The 15000-nt window shown below is 31.1% G+C and overlaps 17 protein-coding genes and 2 non-coding genes. All coding sequences in view use genetic code 11, as the record gives it.

Moving 5' to 3' along the window:
• Positions 1 to 1210, top strand: part of clpP (ATP-dependent Clp protease proteolytic subunit) — a 2107-nt gene extending 897 nt beyond the window's left edge. The window contains exons 2-3 of one mRNA in view: positions 39 to 329; positions 983 to 1210. Coding sequence (YP_002720137.1) covers positions 39 to 329; positions 983 to 1210 — 519 coding nt within the window.
• A 202-nt stretch (positions 1211 to 1412) lies between these two features.
• Positions 1413 to 1526, top strand: rps12 (ribosomal protein S12; one part of a trans-spliced gene, as the record gives it). Coding sequence (YP_002720136.1) covers positions 1413 to 1526 — 114 coding nt within the window.
• Positions 1527 to 2326: 800 nt separating this feature from the next.
• Positions 2327 to 2680, top strand: rpl20 (ribosomal protein L20). The gene has a single exon. The coding sequence runs from the start codon at positions 2327 to 2329 to the stop codon at positions 2678 to 2680; it is 354 nt and encodes a 117-aa protein (YP_002720135.1).
• A 290-nt stretch (positions 2681 to 2970) lies between these two features.
• On the bottom strand, positions 2971 to 3297 carry rps18 (ribosomal protein S18). The gene has a single exon. It carries the CDS (start codon positions 3295 to 3297, stop codon positions 2971 to 2973), a length of 327 nt encoding a protein of 108 aa, YP_002720134.1.
• Positions 3298 to 3606: 309 nt separating this feature from the next.
• On the bottom strand, positions 3607 to 3807 carry rpl33. Its single transcript has one exon. The coding sequence runs from the start codon at positions 3805 to 3807 to the stop codon at positions 3607 to 3609; it is 201 nt and encodes a 66-aa protein (YP_002720133.1).
• Positions 3808 to 4265: 458 nt separating this feature from the next.
• psaJ (photosystem I subunit IX) lies at positions 4266 to 4400 on the bottom strand. The gene has a single exon. It carries the CDS (start codon positions 4398 to 4400, stop codon positions 4266 to 4268), a length of 135 nt encoding a protein of 44 aa, YP_002720132.1.
• Positions 4401 to 4784: 384 nt separating this feature from the next.
• trnP-UGG lies at positions 4785 to 4855 on the top strand. Its single transcript has one exon. It is a non-coding gene; the product is annotated as a tRNA-Pro (tRNA).
• A 193-nt stretch (positions 4856 to 5048) lies between these two features.
• On the top strand, positions 5049 to 5123 carry trnW-CCA. The gene has a single exon. It is a non-coding gene; the product is annotated as a tRNA-Trp (tRNA).
• A 124-nt stretch (positions 5124 to 5247) lies between these two features.
• Positions 5248 to 5361, bottom strand: petG (cytochrome b6/f complex subunit V). The gene has a single exon. It carries the CDS (start codon positions 5359 to 5361, stop codon positions 5248 to 5250), a length of 114 nt encoding a protein of 37 aa, YP_002720131.1.
• A 210-nt stretch (positions 5362 to 5571) lies between these two features.
• On the bottom strand, positions 5572 to 5667 carry petL (cytochrome b6/f complex subunit VI). Its single transcript has one exon. It carries the CDS (start codon positions 5665 to 5667, stop codon positions 5572 to 5574), a length of 96 nt encoding a protein of 31 aa, YP_002720130.1.
• A 1383-nt stretch (positions 5668 to 7050) lies between these two features.
• On the top strand, positions 7051 to 7302 carry psbE (photosystem II protein V). The gene has a single exon. It carries the CDS (start codon positions 7051 to 7053, stop codon positions 7300 to 7302), a length of 252 nt encoding a protein of 83 aa, YP_002720129.1.
• Positions 7303 to 7310: 8 nt separating this feature from the next.
• psbF (photosystem II protein VI) lies at positions 7311 to 7430 on the top strand. Its single transcript has one exon. It carries the CDS (start codon positions 7311 to 7313, stop codon positions 7428 to 7430), a length of 120 nt encoding a protein of 39 aa, YP_002720128.1.
• A 26-nt stretch (positions 7431 to 7456) lies between these two features.
• On the top strand, positions 7457 to 7573 carry psbL (photosystem II protein L). The gene has a single exon. The coding sequence runs from the start codon at positions 7457 to 7459 to the stop codon at positions 7571 to 7573; it is 117 nt and encodes a 38-aa protein (YP_002720127.1).
• Positions 7574 to 7722: 149 nt separating this feature from the next.
• psbJ lies at positions 7723 to 7845 on the top strand. The gene has a single exon. It carries the CDS (start codon positions 7723 to 7725, stop codon positions 7843 to 7845), a length of 123 nt encoding a protein of 40 aa, YP_002720126.1.
• A 1089-nt stretch (positions 7846 to 8934) lies between these two features.
• petA (cytochrome f) lies at positions 8935 to 9897 on the bottom strand. Its single transcript has one exon. It carries the CDS (start codon positions 9895 to 9897, stop codon positions 8935 to 8937), a length of 963 nt encoding a protein of 320 aa, YP_002720125.1.
• Positions 9898 to 10158: 261 nt separating this feature from the next.
• Positions 10159 to 10848, bottom strand: cemA (envelope membrane protein). The gene has a single exon. The coding sequence runs from the start codon at positions 10846 to 10848 to the stop codon at positions 10159 to 10161; it is 690 nt and encodes a 229-aa protein (YP_002720124.1).
• Positions 10849 to 11453: 605 nt separating this feature from the next.
• Positions 11454 to 12008, bottom strand: ycf4 (photosystem I assembly protein Ycf4). Its single transcript has one exon. It carries the CDS (start codon positions 12006 to 12008, stop codon positions 11454 to 11456), a length of 555 nt encoding a protein of 184 aa, YP_002720123.1.
• A 432-nt stretch (positions 12009 to 12440) lies between these two features.
• psaI lies at positions 12441 to 12563 on the bottom strand. The gene has a single exon. It carries the CDS (start codon positions 12561 to 12563, stop codon positions 12441 to 12443), a length of 123 nt encoding a protein of 40 aa, YP_002720122.1.
• Positions 12564 to 13576: 1013 nt separating this feature from the next.
• The window catches only part of accD (acetyl-CoA carboxylase beta subunit), a 1482-nt gene continuing 58 nt past the window's right edge, over positions 13577 to 15000 (bottom strand). The window contains exon 1 of the mRNA in view: positions 13577 to 15000. This exon is cut by the window's right edge and continues 58 nt beyond it. Coding sequence (YP_002720121.1) covers positions 13577 to 15000 — 1424 coding nt within the window.

Here is a 15000-nt window from a genome sequence, read left to right as displayed (position 1 = left end):
CATGTACGGTTTCTAGAGGATAGAATTTTATCCTAATCAACCGACTTTATCGAGAAAGATTACTTTTTTTAGGTCAAGATGTTGATAGCGAAATCTCGAATCAACTTATTGGTCTTATGGTATATCTCAGTATAGAGAGCGAGACAAAAGATTTGTATTTGTTTATAAACTCTCCTGGCGGATGGGTAATACCCGGAATAGCTATTTATGATACTATGCAATTTGTGCGACCAGATGTACAAACAGTATGCATGGGATTAGCTGCTTCAATGGGATCTTTTATCCTGGTCGGAGGAAAAATTACCAAACGTTTAGCATTCCCTCATGCTTGGCGCCAATGGGTTTTTATTTGAATATTTTTAAAAGAAAAAGGAAAAGTATGCCTTCGCCATATGAAATATAATATAAAAATTAAGTAATAATAGCATGGCATTTCGAATTCGATATAAGAACAGTTTTTTATTTTTTTTTAACATTAGATTATGTATCGAAAGAGTAGTATGAGATATTAAGGTAAGGGTATTTCTGATTTTATTCTATCAGGGGCCTATTTCAGCGTCACAAACTTTTCTGTTTTCGCACTTCGGGGCTCTTAACACTATTTATGTTATGAAAGAGTACAAAAAAGATTATATTATTTTCTTTTTTTTCAAATAAAAACAAAAAAGAAACTTTGGGATTGCTAAATCACTGATGAAAAAAAGCAACGGGACCACCATAGTATTTTTGTTTTTTAACTCCTCCCAAGGAAAGGGTGGTTATTGAATCATTTACTGATTTAAGCCTGATAAACTCTAAATTTTTCTTCGATGAAAGGTAAAAGCGAATTCTATTGTGGAGCCGTATGCAATGCACAAAAAATGCCTGTACGGTTGTTCAATTCTATCTTTTTTCTTATTATTCTTTATCTCTTCTCGTCATCTTATTTTTTTTATGTATTATGTTATGCAAGATAGAATAACCATTTTCTTCTTATATCATCAGGGTAATGATTCATCAACCTATTGCTGGTTTTTATGAGGCACAAATAGTAGAATTTGTCCTGGAAGCAGAAGAACTACTGAAACTGCGCGAAATCCTCACAAGGATTTATGCACAAAGAACGGGAAAACCCTTATGGATTGTATCCGAAGACATGGAAAGAGATGTTTTTATGTCAGCAACAGAAGCCCAAGCTCATGGAATTGTTGACCTTGTAGCAGTTGCCTAAGAAATAATAGGAATTTCGCGCAAATCGCGATTTGGTATTTTTTTCGTATCGGAATTTCAATTTAATATTCTGTTAATATTTAATAAATATTTTAACATTTAATATTAATAATAGAATATTAATATTCTTATTAATATAGAAAAAATGCATAATCATCCGGTTAGGATCGATCTAAACCAGCCCATTATGCATATGATTCAACATGCCAACAATTAAACAACTTATTAGAAACACAAGACAGCCAATCAGAAATGTCACTAAATCCCCCGCTCTTGGGGGATGTCCTCAGCGCCGAGGAACATGTACTAGGGTGTATGCGCGACTTGTTCAGATCGTGGGCTTGTACAAAAGAATACAAAAGAAAGGAAAAAATTTTCCACTACCTGTGATCAGTACAGATGAATAAGATAGAATGGAAGAATCCCCTTCATTATCTAAAAAAAATCTAAAAATCTATCATATTAGTCTATTGTGTATCAAATTTATGGTTTCATTGGTGCAAATTCAATCACCTCAATTTTCAATTTAAAACAAAAAGAATTCCCCATTGGTAGCAAATGATTATCCGTTAAGCGGGGGAAATCCTATTTAAATTAAATTTAAATTAAAAGGCGAAAATTATGCCCTTACTCTTGCAAGAACGGACTAACAGGGTCAACTAATTAGCTAATCCTCATAATTAAATACCGTTACTGTATAGATAGACCCAAAGACCTATTACTGGATAATTCATAGGTAGAGCCAAAGAGTGTGAACTGTACACGTTAACAATAGCATTGATTAAATAATTAAATGAAGGAGGGGGCTCCGGTGTATAGAGAAGACCTCACCGTTTAAGAAGTAACCATAGAAACGATGAAATCCGCTATTTATTTATCGATGCTATTTATTTATTCAATTTTTGTTTGATACCTAGTATCAATACAGTTTCTTATTTTGAGGCAAAATACCTCGAAAAAAAGAAAAAATCGTGGTTGGGAAGGTTATAGTAGCAAAAGCCATTGGAATTATTATTTTATACACTGGAAGAATCCGTTTTGGTATTATAGAAAAGGGGAAAAGAATAACTGAAAGAAAGGAAATCAATTAGTTATTCATCAAAATTTCGTTTATTCAATGACCAGAATTAGACGAGGATATATAGCTCGGAGGCGTAGAACAAAAATTCGTTTATTTGCATCAAGCTTTCGCGGGGCTCATTCAAGACTTACTCGAACTATTATTCAACAAAAAATAAGAGCTTTGATTTCGGCCCATCGGGATAGAGATAGGCAAAAAGGAAATTTTCGTCGTTTGTGGGTCACTCGGATAAATGCAGCAATTCGCGAGAATAAGGTATCCAAAAGTTATAGTAGATTAATAAACAATCTGTACAAGAGACAGTTGCTTCTTAATCGTAAAATACTTGCACAAATCGCTATAGTAAATAAGAATTGTCTTTATATGATTGCCAATGACATTATAAAATAAAGAGATTGGAAAGAGATTGGAAGGAATCCATGGAATGTTTTACATGGAATTTTCTGAAGAATGAATTCTGGGAAGGTAGAATAGAAATTAGTATGATAAAATATGATGATAATATGATCAAATAAAGTAGTCAAACTGACAAAAAACATTCTGAGAAAAACATTCAATAAAAAAATTTCTTCTTCCCTAATTCGTTTTTTTCTTACAACACGACAATCCAATTTTGATTTTCGCATTTTTTTTTTGAACAAAACATCAATCTATGTTTCAGTTCAAATTGGAATTTTGATTCAATTGAGGAGTAAGTCTATTTTTTTTTTTCTGGTTCTAAGATCAGTAGTTATAGTGACCAACTCGCTTTTTTCAAACTGTTTTTCATTATTAAGAAAAGGTAACGAAGATAAAATACGAGCTTGCTTTATAGCAATAGTAATTAATCGTTGTTGTTTTAAACTCAATCTATTCACCCGTCTAGATAATATTTTTCCTTGTTCACTAATAAATCGACTAATTAAACTCATGTTTCTATAATCAATTCGATCCCCCGATTGGATCGGGGGCAAACGCCTACGAAAAGATCGCTTGGACTTAAGAAAAAGTCGTTTGGATTTATCCATGGTTTGTTTATTCCTTATTTCGAAAATCCTATTTCGTTCAATTGGATCAAAAATGATTTGGAATTAAGAAATAGGATTTTGCTTGTTTATTTTCTATTTTTTCTATTTAAATAGAATTAAATAGAAAAAATTAGAATTATATATTGAAATATTTCATTAAATATTTCAATTTAAATAGAAAATTTGAATATTAACATAACATATTAACATAACATATTATATATTAATATGAATATGCCATTTATGTCATTTTTCATCTTCCTTGTATGTCCTTGTATGTAAAGGTGACACGCAAGCGATCGATTCCATCTATTTCTTTATCTCCCCGTGAATTGTATGTTTGTAACAATAAGGACAGAATTTTCTCAATTCCAATCGACTAGGCGTATTGTGTCGATTCTTTTGAGTAATATATTTTGAAATGCCTGTTGATTTCTTATTAACACTGTTTCGAACACAACCGGTACATTCTAAAATAACTCTTACCCGGACATCTTTACCCTTGGCCATGAACCTCCTTGGGATTTTTTATTCACTCAATTCTTCTATTTTCCGATCCGAAATGAAGAAGAAAGGAGCGAAAAAATAGAAGTTGCTAACTCAAAATCAAATTATGAAAGATTTCATTGCAACTAATATATTAATGTAATAATAAGTAATACAAAGATTTTAAACTATATTTAGATTAGAAGTTTAGATTACAATCACAGTACAATATTTCATTTAAGCATCTTATAATACTGTTGCACTACCCACATCTCCACTTCTAATTTAATTGAATAATTTAATTGAAGTGAATTTACTTGAAGGCGGGGCCCGAGTTCCGAGTTTTGCTGAGGTTGAATCCACTTTTTTCTTTTCTAACTTATTCTAATTAAATAAAAAAAGAAGAGGGGTTAGTAGTCACAGATATTTAATTGTATCTCGAATCTTCGTTTCTTCACCCCCCCCCTCCTGCGCGTTGATAACTAGAATGAAAAAAAGGGGAATGTCAACGCATCTGGGAAAAAACGATTGATCTCTATCAATAGACCTGCTAAAGACCCAAACCATAGAGTACTTATTACCGGTGCCACCGATAGATATGTTTTTAGATCTCGCATTTCAAATCCTCCTTCTTTTTGTTATTGTAATAAATAATATTTATTTTATTGTAATACATAATGATAATACATAGTTAATCAGATAACTACATATATAATCAGATATATAAGGCCACTTGCAGTTGTTTTGTACGCGGAATCTCTAATTCAAATTAAAATGTACAAGAATTTGATAGATAAGATTTTCCTTTTCTTAAAACTTAAAAAAGAAAATATGCCCTTTTTTCCCGAGCATTCACGAAATTTACGTAAGTTTATAATTCTATATAATTATATATAATGATATGAGATCAAAAAGAAAATGTATATCAATGGAGAAAATGAAATAAGTATGTGGAAAACAAAACCGGTATTCTTTAGAATAACATTGTAAACTAATTGAAAGGGATGTAGCGCAGCTTGGTAGCGCGTTTGTTTTGGGTACAAAATGTCACGGGTTCAAATCCTGTCATCCCTACCTATTACTTCGTCTCTGAGCAATAACGAGGGATCGATTGAGATCAATTCAAATTAGGCGTACCTAATCTATAACTATAATTTTTATCGTATTATATATGATAGTATATAGTATAGGCGTTCAAGATGTATTAGAGTTAAAAAAAGAATCTTTTTACTTACAGTCGCATTTTTTGTGACTGTGATAAGAGAGCGCTCTTAGTTCAGTTAGGTAGAACGTGGGTCTCCAAAACCCAATGTCGTAGGTTCAAATCCTACAGAGCGCGATTCTGTTCTTGTTTTGTTAGGTCAAAAAGGTCAAAATTTATACGGAAAAAATAGAGGAGCAATCTGAATTTGACCTCCTGCGGACTAAAGAAAGGAGGAGGTCAAAAAACAAAGTGTTAATTAATCAAAGGTCCAATTGATCGCCACGTCTGTATTGTAAATATGCAGTTACGAATAATCCGGCCAAAGTAATAGGAATTAGACCTAAGACGATTCCAAATAGAAGAACTTCAATCATTTCAATTTATTTGAAAAAGGGAAAAAGAGAGGTAATATCTATCCTTAAATATTAATCTATATGGCTCATAAATCTCAATACAAAAATTGTAACACAGTAAAGAACTAAAGAATCGATGGAATATTATCGATGGAATATTGTAGGAATATTGTAGAAAATTTTCCTTTTCTTTTTAGAAATTGTTCATTCAATTAATTTCAAATATTAATTTCAAATAAGCCGTATCTTGCTCAGACCAATAAATAGAACTGAGGTTATAGTTAAAGCCGCTAGTAGAAAACCGAAATAACTAGTTATAGTAGGCATTAAGGAGCTAAATAAATTTTTTTTATACATATGCTTGTAAAGCAAAAGCACTTTCCTAAGTTAAATTTTTTGAAAGATACGAGGATAAACAAAAATACCAAATGAAAGAATAAGTTCAATTGAGAATTTTTTTATTTATTTATCAATCATTATCATTATAGATTATAGACTATAGACAGCACTAATAAAATAGAATGATAATGTATATAAGTAAAAAAAGAAATCCATTTTTCATCTATGACATCTACTTATATTCTCGTGATTCCGAGTCAAGAGATTCGTTAGACAGTTCTTGAGAAATAAAATAGAAAACTAATAGAAAATAGAATATAAAATAGAAACCTAATATTACATACAATAATTAAATATTAAAAAAATATTAATAAAAAAATATTAATAATTAATAATAATTAATTAATAATAATTAATAAGAATAAGTAAAATAATTAATAAGAATAAGTAAAATAATTAATAAGAATAAGTAATAAAAACTGTGTTGTATAACTTCACTCAAAAAACTTTATAAAATTTTTCTATTTTGATACTTTCTTTTAGTTTATTTATTTAGTATTTATTTATTTGTATATTTTGTATATTTGTATCGAATTTTTATCGTTTTTCAATTTTAAAACGAAACCTCTATTTTTCTTTTTTCTTTATAATACCTTTTACTTTTTCCTTCTATTTTCAATTTTATTTAAATTTAACTTATTAGATTTATTAGTTGATTCATTCACATAATATCTCGAATAAGAAGAAAAAAAAGTATCGCACGATCAGATCACTTGAAAAAATCAAAGTGGTTAAGTGTCAAGAAAGACCCTTTGAATCTAATATACGAATACGTGCATCACGAATCACGAATATTGATTATTAGATATTAGAATTCTTTTTCGTTGTTCTCCTTCTTTCATCGAATATTCTTTACTACTGGTACTTGTTAATGGATGACTAACCCATTTTTAAAATGAAAAAAGGGGGATTCCAACAAAAACTCTTCTTCTACAAGCTCCAAATTTTTAGATTTCACATCTAAGAATTGCGGAAATATAATATGAGAATCCTCTTTATAATATGATAATCTCCCTCATGAATTATTATTGAAACTCGTCGAATTCGCATTTTACCCGATCTTATGATACACAATTCTACAGCAACAAAAAAAGAAAAAAGAGATTATCTAGGACTTCATTTCGATACTGATTGAAGTTGCGTTGCTGCGTCAGAAGAAGGATAGCTATACTGATTCGGTATATTTTAAAGAAACCCTTGGTACAATATTGACGATCTCACAAGATTCCATTTCAGTGAAATCCCATTTACTGATCTTATCTTTTACAGAATCGATCCCTTTTGATTGTACAAGAATATGTGGAGCTCAGTATGTCTGGAAGCACAGGAGAACGTTCTTTTGCTGATATTATTACCAGTATTCGATATTGGGTCATTCATAGCATTACTATACCTTCCCTATTCATTGCAGGTTGGTTATTCGTCAGCACGGGTTTAGCTTACGATGTATTTGGAAGCCCTCGTCCAAATGAATATTTTACAGAGAGCCGACAAGGAATTCCATTAATAACTGGCCGTTTTGATCCTTTGGAACAACTCGATGAATTTAGTAAATCTTTTTAGGAGGCCCAATGACCATAGATCGAACCTATCCAATTTTTACAGTACGATGGTTGGCTGTTCACGGATTAGCTGTACCTACCGTTTCTTTTTTGGGGTCAATATCAGCAATGCAGTTCATCCAACGATAAATCTAATCCCTATTAATTATAGAACTATGACACAATCAAACCCGAACGAACAAAATGTTGAATTGAATCGTACCAGTCTCTACTGGGGGTTATTGCTCATTTTTGTACTTGCTGTTTTATTTTCTAATTATTTCTTCAATTAATAGAAGAAATTAATAGAAGAAAATAGTAGAATAATAAATAAGAATAGGAATTCTCTTATCCCGTCGGAAGGATATCATCTCATAATTATCTATGACTGTTTATGTCTCTAGCATGACCACTTGATTAAATGTGGAGGGAAGTGGGATAAATGGCCGATACTACTGGAAGAATTCCTCTTTGGATAATAGGTACTGTAACCGGTATTCTTGTGATCGGTTTAATAGGCATTTTCTTTTATGGTTCATATTCCGGATTGGGTTCATCCCTGTAAGTAACGGGGCGTACTGGATTGTAGACATGAAAGCGTAAGAACTCAACGGACCCCCTTTTCTCTGTCTGATTCTAGGGGGTCCCGTTGGGTTCTTAATAATCAGAATACTTTATTCGTATAAGTGACAAAATAGATTGCCTTTTTTTGATATTTCAAATATTTTATTTCAAAAAATTCGATTATACTCTGTGGTGTTTTTGAAAAAGTAACTCCATTTATTTATTTAGAACATTTGCTTCTCGATAGTATCTATCGATACTTTCAAAGTTATAAGAGGAATTACTCGATTTCCTTTTCCTATATGGCATAATACATATTTTCTATATTTCGGTCGTCCATTTTTCTAATTTTTGTATACTAATAGAACCTTACTCTATTGATTTTAGTATCAGTATCTCATAAAAGGTGAAATTTTTTTAGAAGTTCATTGAAGAAGTTCTATTTGCTTAAAAAATTTCCCTTTCTTTTTTGTTTGTCCACTGCTTTTACTTTTTTTATACGCAATAAATCTAATTTATACGTATAAAAAGTAAAAGGAAGTTATGATAAACCTAGAAAAAATAGAAACTAAGAATAGTAATCTTTGAGGAATTGGATCAAGAATGATTATTATTTTGTTTTGACACAAGAAAGGGATGTGGAAAATTCCTTTTCTTGTGTCGAAGACTAGGAAGACGAATAAAATAATACCTCCTAGAATCCTTTGTTCCCCTCATTTAATTTAGCCTTTCTGTGCTTTTCCGCTTACTTATCTTATGCTTAGTATCTAGTCAAATTGGATTCTATTTAAAATAGAAAAGCTATTGATCCACTCTATGACAGTTAAATCTGACAATAGTAAGATAATCACACTGCTCCCATTTTATTTAGATTAAAAAAACACAAAAAGGGGATAAAGTCAAATAGTCTTCTTACCAATATACATATTATGGCCAGAGATGCGGTAGAAGAAATTCCAAATATCTGGTATAAAAAAAATATAAAAAAAGCAAAGAGCTTTTCACAATTTTTTTATCATACATAATATAATTACCAACAAAAATTGGGTTCTTTTCTTTTTAAAAACTTGATGTTGATAAATTTACAGATCTAAAAATTCATTTCGGACAATTGAACCTTCTCAAACTGTTTCTTTTTAAGAACCAAAAAGATTTGTGCCAAAATAACGGATGCCAAGAAGAAAAAAAGCCCTTGGACACGTAATGGGTCTTGAAGCACTATTTCTGCATCTCCCTGACCAAATCCACCCACATTAGGATTACTCGTTAATGGTTGATCCAGTTTGATGGATTCGCCTTCTGAAACAAGAAGTTCTGGCCCTGGAGGTATAATATCAATCACTTGACGTCCCTCTGACGCATCCGTTATGGTTATTTCGTACCCCCCTTTTTCTTTTCGTATGATTTTGCTTACTATACCTGCTGCTGTAGCATTATAAACCGTATTGTTACTCTTGCTCCCGTCGGGATAAATCTGACCCCTTCCCCTGTTTCCGCCTACATATATGGGATATTTTAAAAAACGAACATCTTTCTTAGTGGCGGGGTCCGGAGACAGAATAGGAAAGGTAATTTCACTATATTTCTGACCAGGAACAGGGCCTATTACAAGAATATTTTTTTTAGTGGGGCGATAACTCTGAAAAGACAGATTTCCCATCTTTTCTTTAATCTCTGGCGAAATACGATCGGGAGGGGCTAATTCAAACCCCTCAGGTAAAATAAGAACAGCCCCCACGTTCAAAGCTCCTTTTTTACCATTAGCAAGAACTTGTTTCAGTTGCATATCATAAGGGATTCGAACAACTGCTTCAAATACAGTATCAGGAAGTACCGCCTGTGGAACCTCAATATCCACGGGCTTATTAGCTAAATGACAATTGGCACATACAATACGGCCAGTTGCTTCGCGTGGATTTTCATAACCCTGCTGTGCAAAAATGGGATATGCGTTTGAAATGGATGCCCAAGTTATTATATATACCATGAGCGATACAGAAATGGAACGAGTAATCTCTTCCTTTATCCAAGAGAAGGTCTTTCTAGTTTGCATGGTCCAAGATTGATCCTGAAAATTTCTACAATAAAATTAGGTAGGTCGCTAGTATAGTTCCCTATCCACGATACTGCTATTTACTGAAAAATTTTTACTAAAATAGAAAATATAGGAAGAAAATCCCTTGGATGTGATGTATAGAAGATGTGATGTATAGAAAAAAAAATATATATATAGATATAGTAAGATTTTGAATGTTTTGCTTATGTACAAAATAAGAAAATAACAAACATTCTAATTGGATTCATGGATCGTTTTTCAGTCATTCATTGAATGATAAATCACTACAAGTGACGGAGATACACGATTTAAATAACGGAAAATCCAATATTTAAAAATTGTATCGAGAATGACTGGAAAAGTGGAAACAAGGCCAGATATAATTTGATCATTATGAGCAAATCCAAAATCTTTGTAGACAGAGCCAATCATTAGTTCCCAACCGTGGGGTGAGTGGAATCCTATACATAAATCGGTTAATAAAAGAATTGAAAAAGCTTTTATTGTGTCGCTTAAGTTATATAGGAATTCTTGAACCCACGAATTAAGAATAATAAGTTCTTCATTACTTAGAATAGAATACCCACTTAGAATAACGAAACAGATTATATTTGTCGAGAAGTGTAAAATCGTATGGATACGATCTTCATTGTGCATCTTGATCAATTGGATCGTTTCTTTGTGGATTCCGGTACGAAACCCTTGTAGATGTGTTTCCGGGTATTCCTTTATCATTTCGTCCAAGCGAACGAGTTCCTCTAATTCTATGAATTTTTCTAGAATACTTTTTTCTTGGATATCATTTAAAAAAGTTTCGGATTTACTAGTATTACACCAATTAATAACCCAAGATTCAAAACTTTTATTAAAAGAAAAAAAAGAGATCCACCAGGGCAAAAAAACTATAGATGTAAGATATAGAAGGGGAATAAATGCTTTTCTTTTCATTTTTTCGTCTGTGAATTTTTAATGAACCCACTCCATTTATCGATTCTATATGATCTAATATTTCTATCAAGCATAAGTTCTATTACAAGGCTTCGAACTTATGAATCTATTCCCTGTTTTTTTGTGAGTCAGTGCTTAGTCCTTGAATTTTGAAAGAATAGAAAAAAAATAGCCTAAAAATAAAAAGAAGAGTACACGAATAAGGAGAACAAAAAAAGATAAAAAGAAACGTCGATTGACAAAAGAAAGGAGAGAGAATTTACAAGATATGATCTATCCAGTATCAATTTCAAATATTGAAAATAAAAAGAGAATTTCTTTATTCTATATTTTTTTATTCCAAAATGCTTTGTTTTGCTCTATGAGATGGGTCTATTATTTAGATTTCTTTCTTGTTTTGTTACTGAATTTAGTGAATTTACGTACACATAAAAAAATTTGCAGATAAAAAGTTTCGTTTTCTAATTGTTCCGTATATATAATATACGTCTTCTTTGGTTCATCAACATTGTGAAGAATTTTCAGTTAAGTTATGCTATAGAAAAAAAAGAAGACTCTTGGATTTCTTCACTCCTGCTAAGAAAATGTTCATTCTTCATCTCATTTCAAAATACTTCAATTGGTACACGCAAAAAATAGGCCAATTCGGCTACTTTTTGCTCAATTTCTCGCGGAGTCAAATTCTCATCAGTACGAGTCAAAGGAATGGCCCCCCGGCCTCGGATTTCCATATAAAGGGCACGCCGAGCGTAAATACCCTCTTTAACTTCTAGCCTAATAGACTGAATATCTTTCATAAGGAATCGGAGTAAGATGCGACGATTTTTTCCAGGAAATCCCCAGCGAAAAATACACACTATTCCTTCTTTTCTATCGAATCGATCATAACCACTACCTACATTCCACAAAATTGTGCACCACAAATAAGAACTAATAAATAGACCGGCGATCCCATAGAAAGACATCACGATCCCTTGTGGAAAAAAAATTATTTGCTGAGATGGAAATAAAGATATCAAATTTTTGCCAAGATAACTGGAAATTCCAACCAAAAAAAAACCCAATGAACCTAAAAAAAGTATAAGGGCCCAGCAGAAATTACTTGTTTTTCGAGACCCCGCTATAAGTTCTATCCATATACGTTCTGATCGCCAACTCATACTAGATTCAGTTGCTTTTTATTTGAAGTGGGAAACTAGCCCAATTTGACTTTCTTTTTTTGAAGTAACTTTCATCAACTCGCACTATTCGGATGTGAATCTTTAGAAAGAATTCGATGAATTCCCTATTTTTTTTTAATATTTTTAAAAAGGGAGCCCCCTCACCTCTATCTACTATAAAAACGTTGGCTTTGCATTTCTTTCAGGCCTCCGCCGCAATCTCGATTTATTTTCAAATAGCTCATTTACTCATATATAATATTTACGCCTGCATAAGAACCCTTTCATTTTCATTTATGTTTGAAGGGAGCTGCCTGCATGTTATATCATATTATACTAAATAGATATCTGTATTTATACTAAATAGATATCTGTATTATGATCCAAGTCTAAGTCTTGAAAAAAAATAAATGAAATCTACCCTTATCGGGCCTAATCAGATCTAAACAATCTTGTTTTTTGAACATGAAGAGATAAAGAAGCCATTGCAATTGCCGGAAATACTAAGCCCACTAAAGGCACAAAAATGGAGGGTAGGTTGTTAAGAATTGTCATAGAATGGGCACCTCGGTTTAATATTTGTACCTGTTATTTATTTTTATTATATTTTTATTATTATAAATTATAAATATTTTTATTATTATATTAATATATATTAATATTATAATTATATTAATATATTAATATTTTAATATTAATATTTTATTAAATTATATTAATTAAATTATATTAATATTTTATTAAATTATATTATTTTTATATTATTTATTAAATTTATTTATATTATTTATTAAATTATAAATTAAATTATATTAATTAAATTATATTAATTATATTAATTAAATTATATTAATATTTTATTATTAGATTATTAGAAAGATATCTTATAATCATTAGAATTCCTATATAATTATACTAAGTATATCTAAGTGAATATATATAATAAAGTGCAAAGAGTGTAGAACTAACTAAATGACCTATTTCTATTTCTACATGAAATATATATGATAATTCGTTTATTTGTTATTCTTATCTTTTTTTTGTCTTATAACTTTCATTTTATAATTTGACTTTAATATTTAATAATTTAATAAAAATAAAAATTTAATAAATAAGAAAAATAAAGAGTTTTTCTGCTTATAAATTCCCGAAAAATTCGTTAAAGAATTTATAATCCGATCCGTCAATAGGTATTTTTATTAGTAAAAAAGGGGATTCCGGGGAGACATATATAGCAAGACTCTCTATTTTCTATGCATAAGTAAGAAAAGAGCATGAAATTCGTTTTATTTACCTTGTCAAAATTTTCTTTTTTTTTCACGGAAAAAGAATTCACCCTTTTTTCTTGTTGATAGAGGTTTCTTAATTAGTAATCAGAATATCGGTAAAAAAAAATTATCTGCATAGTTCTTTCTACAATTCGCTCTTATGTTACAAAAAAATCCATTCTTCGGATTTTTCCTTTGATTCCGATAAAAAATTTTTAACTAATTTAAATTCAATTTAATTAACTAAATTTTTATTTTTAATTAACTAATTTAATTAACTATTAACTATTTAATTAACTATTAACTTAAGGCTCTACTTGATTTATGATTCAAAGGAAAGAAATCGTGAAGCTGAAGTAACTCATTCAAAACGCCTTTTAAAGGATTACGTGGTACGATTGGATCGAATAAACCCTTATGGAATAAAAATTCAGCCGATTGTGAACCTTCAGGTACTGTCTTATTCAATGTTTGTTCAATTACTCTTTTACCCGCAAATGCAATATAGGCGTTAGGTTCAGCAATAATGATATCCCCCAACATACCAAAACTAGCTGTCACCCCGCCGGTCGTAGGAGATGTAAGGATTGATACATAAAATAACTTTTTATTCGATTGATAATCATATAAAGCAGAAGATATTTTAGCCATTTGCATCAAGCTCAAACTTCCTTCTTGCATGCGTGCTCCTCCGGAAGCACACACTAAAATAAGAGGTAAAAATTTATTGGTAGCATACTCAATCAAACGGGTGATTTTTTCCCCTACTACGGATCCCATACTACCCCCCATAAACTGAAAATCCATAACCCCAATTGCTACGGGAATACCGTTTAGTTGACCTGTGCCTGTTTGAACAGCCTCGGTTAATCCTGTCTTTTTTTGATAAGAATCAATACGATCTTTATAAGGTTCCTCTTCTGAATGAAATTCAATGGGATCCAGAGATACCATGTCTTCATCCATAGGATTCCAAGTGCCTAGGTCAATCGAAAGTTCAATTCTATCTGAACTACTCATTTTCAAATGATATCCACATTGTTCACAAATATTCATTCTTGACTTCAAAAATTTCTTATAGTTTAATCCATAACAATTTTCGCATTGAACCCACAAATGCTTGTATTTTTGAGTTATATCGAGATCATTAGAACTTTCTCTTATAGTTAAATCGCTACCATTCGTGCTAGTTCTTAGACTGGAACTCTCACTTTCACTACTATTTCCACTTTCACCACAAATGTAACTATAAATGTAACTCTCACTGTAATTGTTACTACCACTTAAATCAATACAGATTTGAGAGCGAAGATAATTGTCAATACAACTATTGATGTAATTATTCCAACTATATTTAGTATCAGACATATAATGATCATAGTGGAAGTCACCACTGCTAGACCCATTATTCAGATAACTCGAATTCCAATAACTATAAAAAGAACTTTCTAGTTCATTCAGAAAAGAATGATCAGTTTCAATCTCAAAAACTTGATTTTCAATATCAAAATATATGGAATAACTGTCCCTATTACTATCCCTAACTAAAAAAGTTTCATCAACGCTGAAATTCCGAATGCCAACTAAATGATCAACATTACTGTAACTAGAGCTGTCACTATTACTCCAACAATGGGTGTTTTTATCTGTATCGTTTAGAATTGGGTCTTCGCTTATACTGGTATTTTCAAGAGGACTAAAACTATCCATTGATTTACTTAACC

This window comes from Jatropha curcas, chloroplast (genome assembly GCF_041381405.1).
Source record: "Jatropha curcas chloroplast, complete genome".
NCBI classification, from domain to species: domain Eukaryota; kingdom Viridiplantae; phylum Streptophyta; class Magnoliopsida; order Malpighiales; family Euphorbiaceae; genus Jatropha; species Jatropha curcas.
Note: the sequence above shows the minus strand (reverse complement) of the source record. Positions and strands in the feature narration are given on the sequence as shown.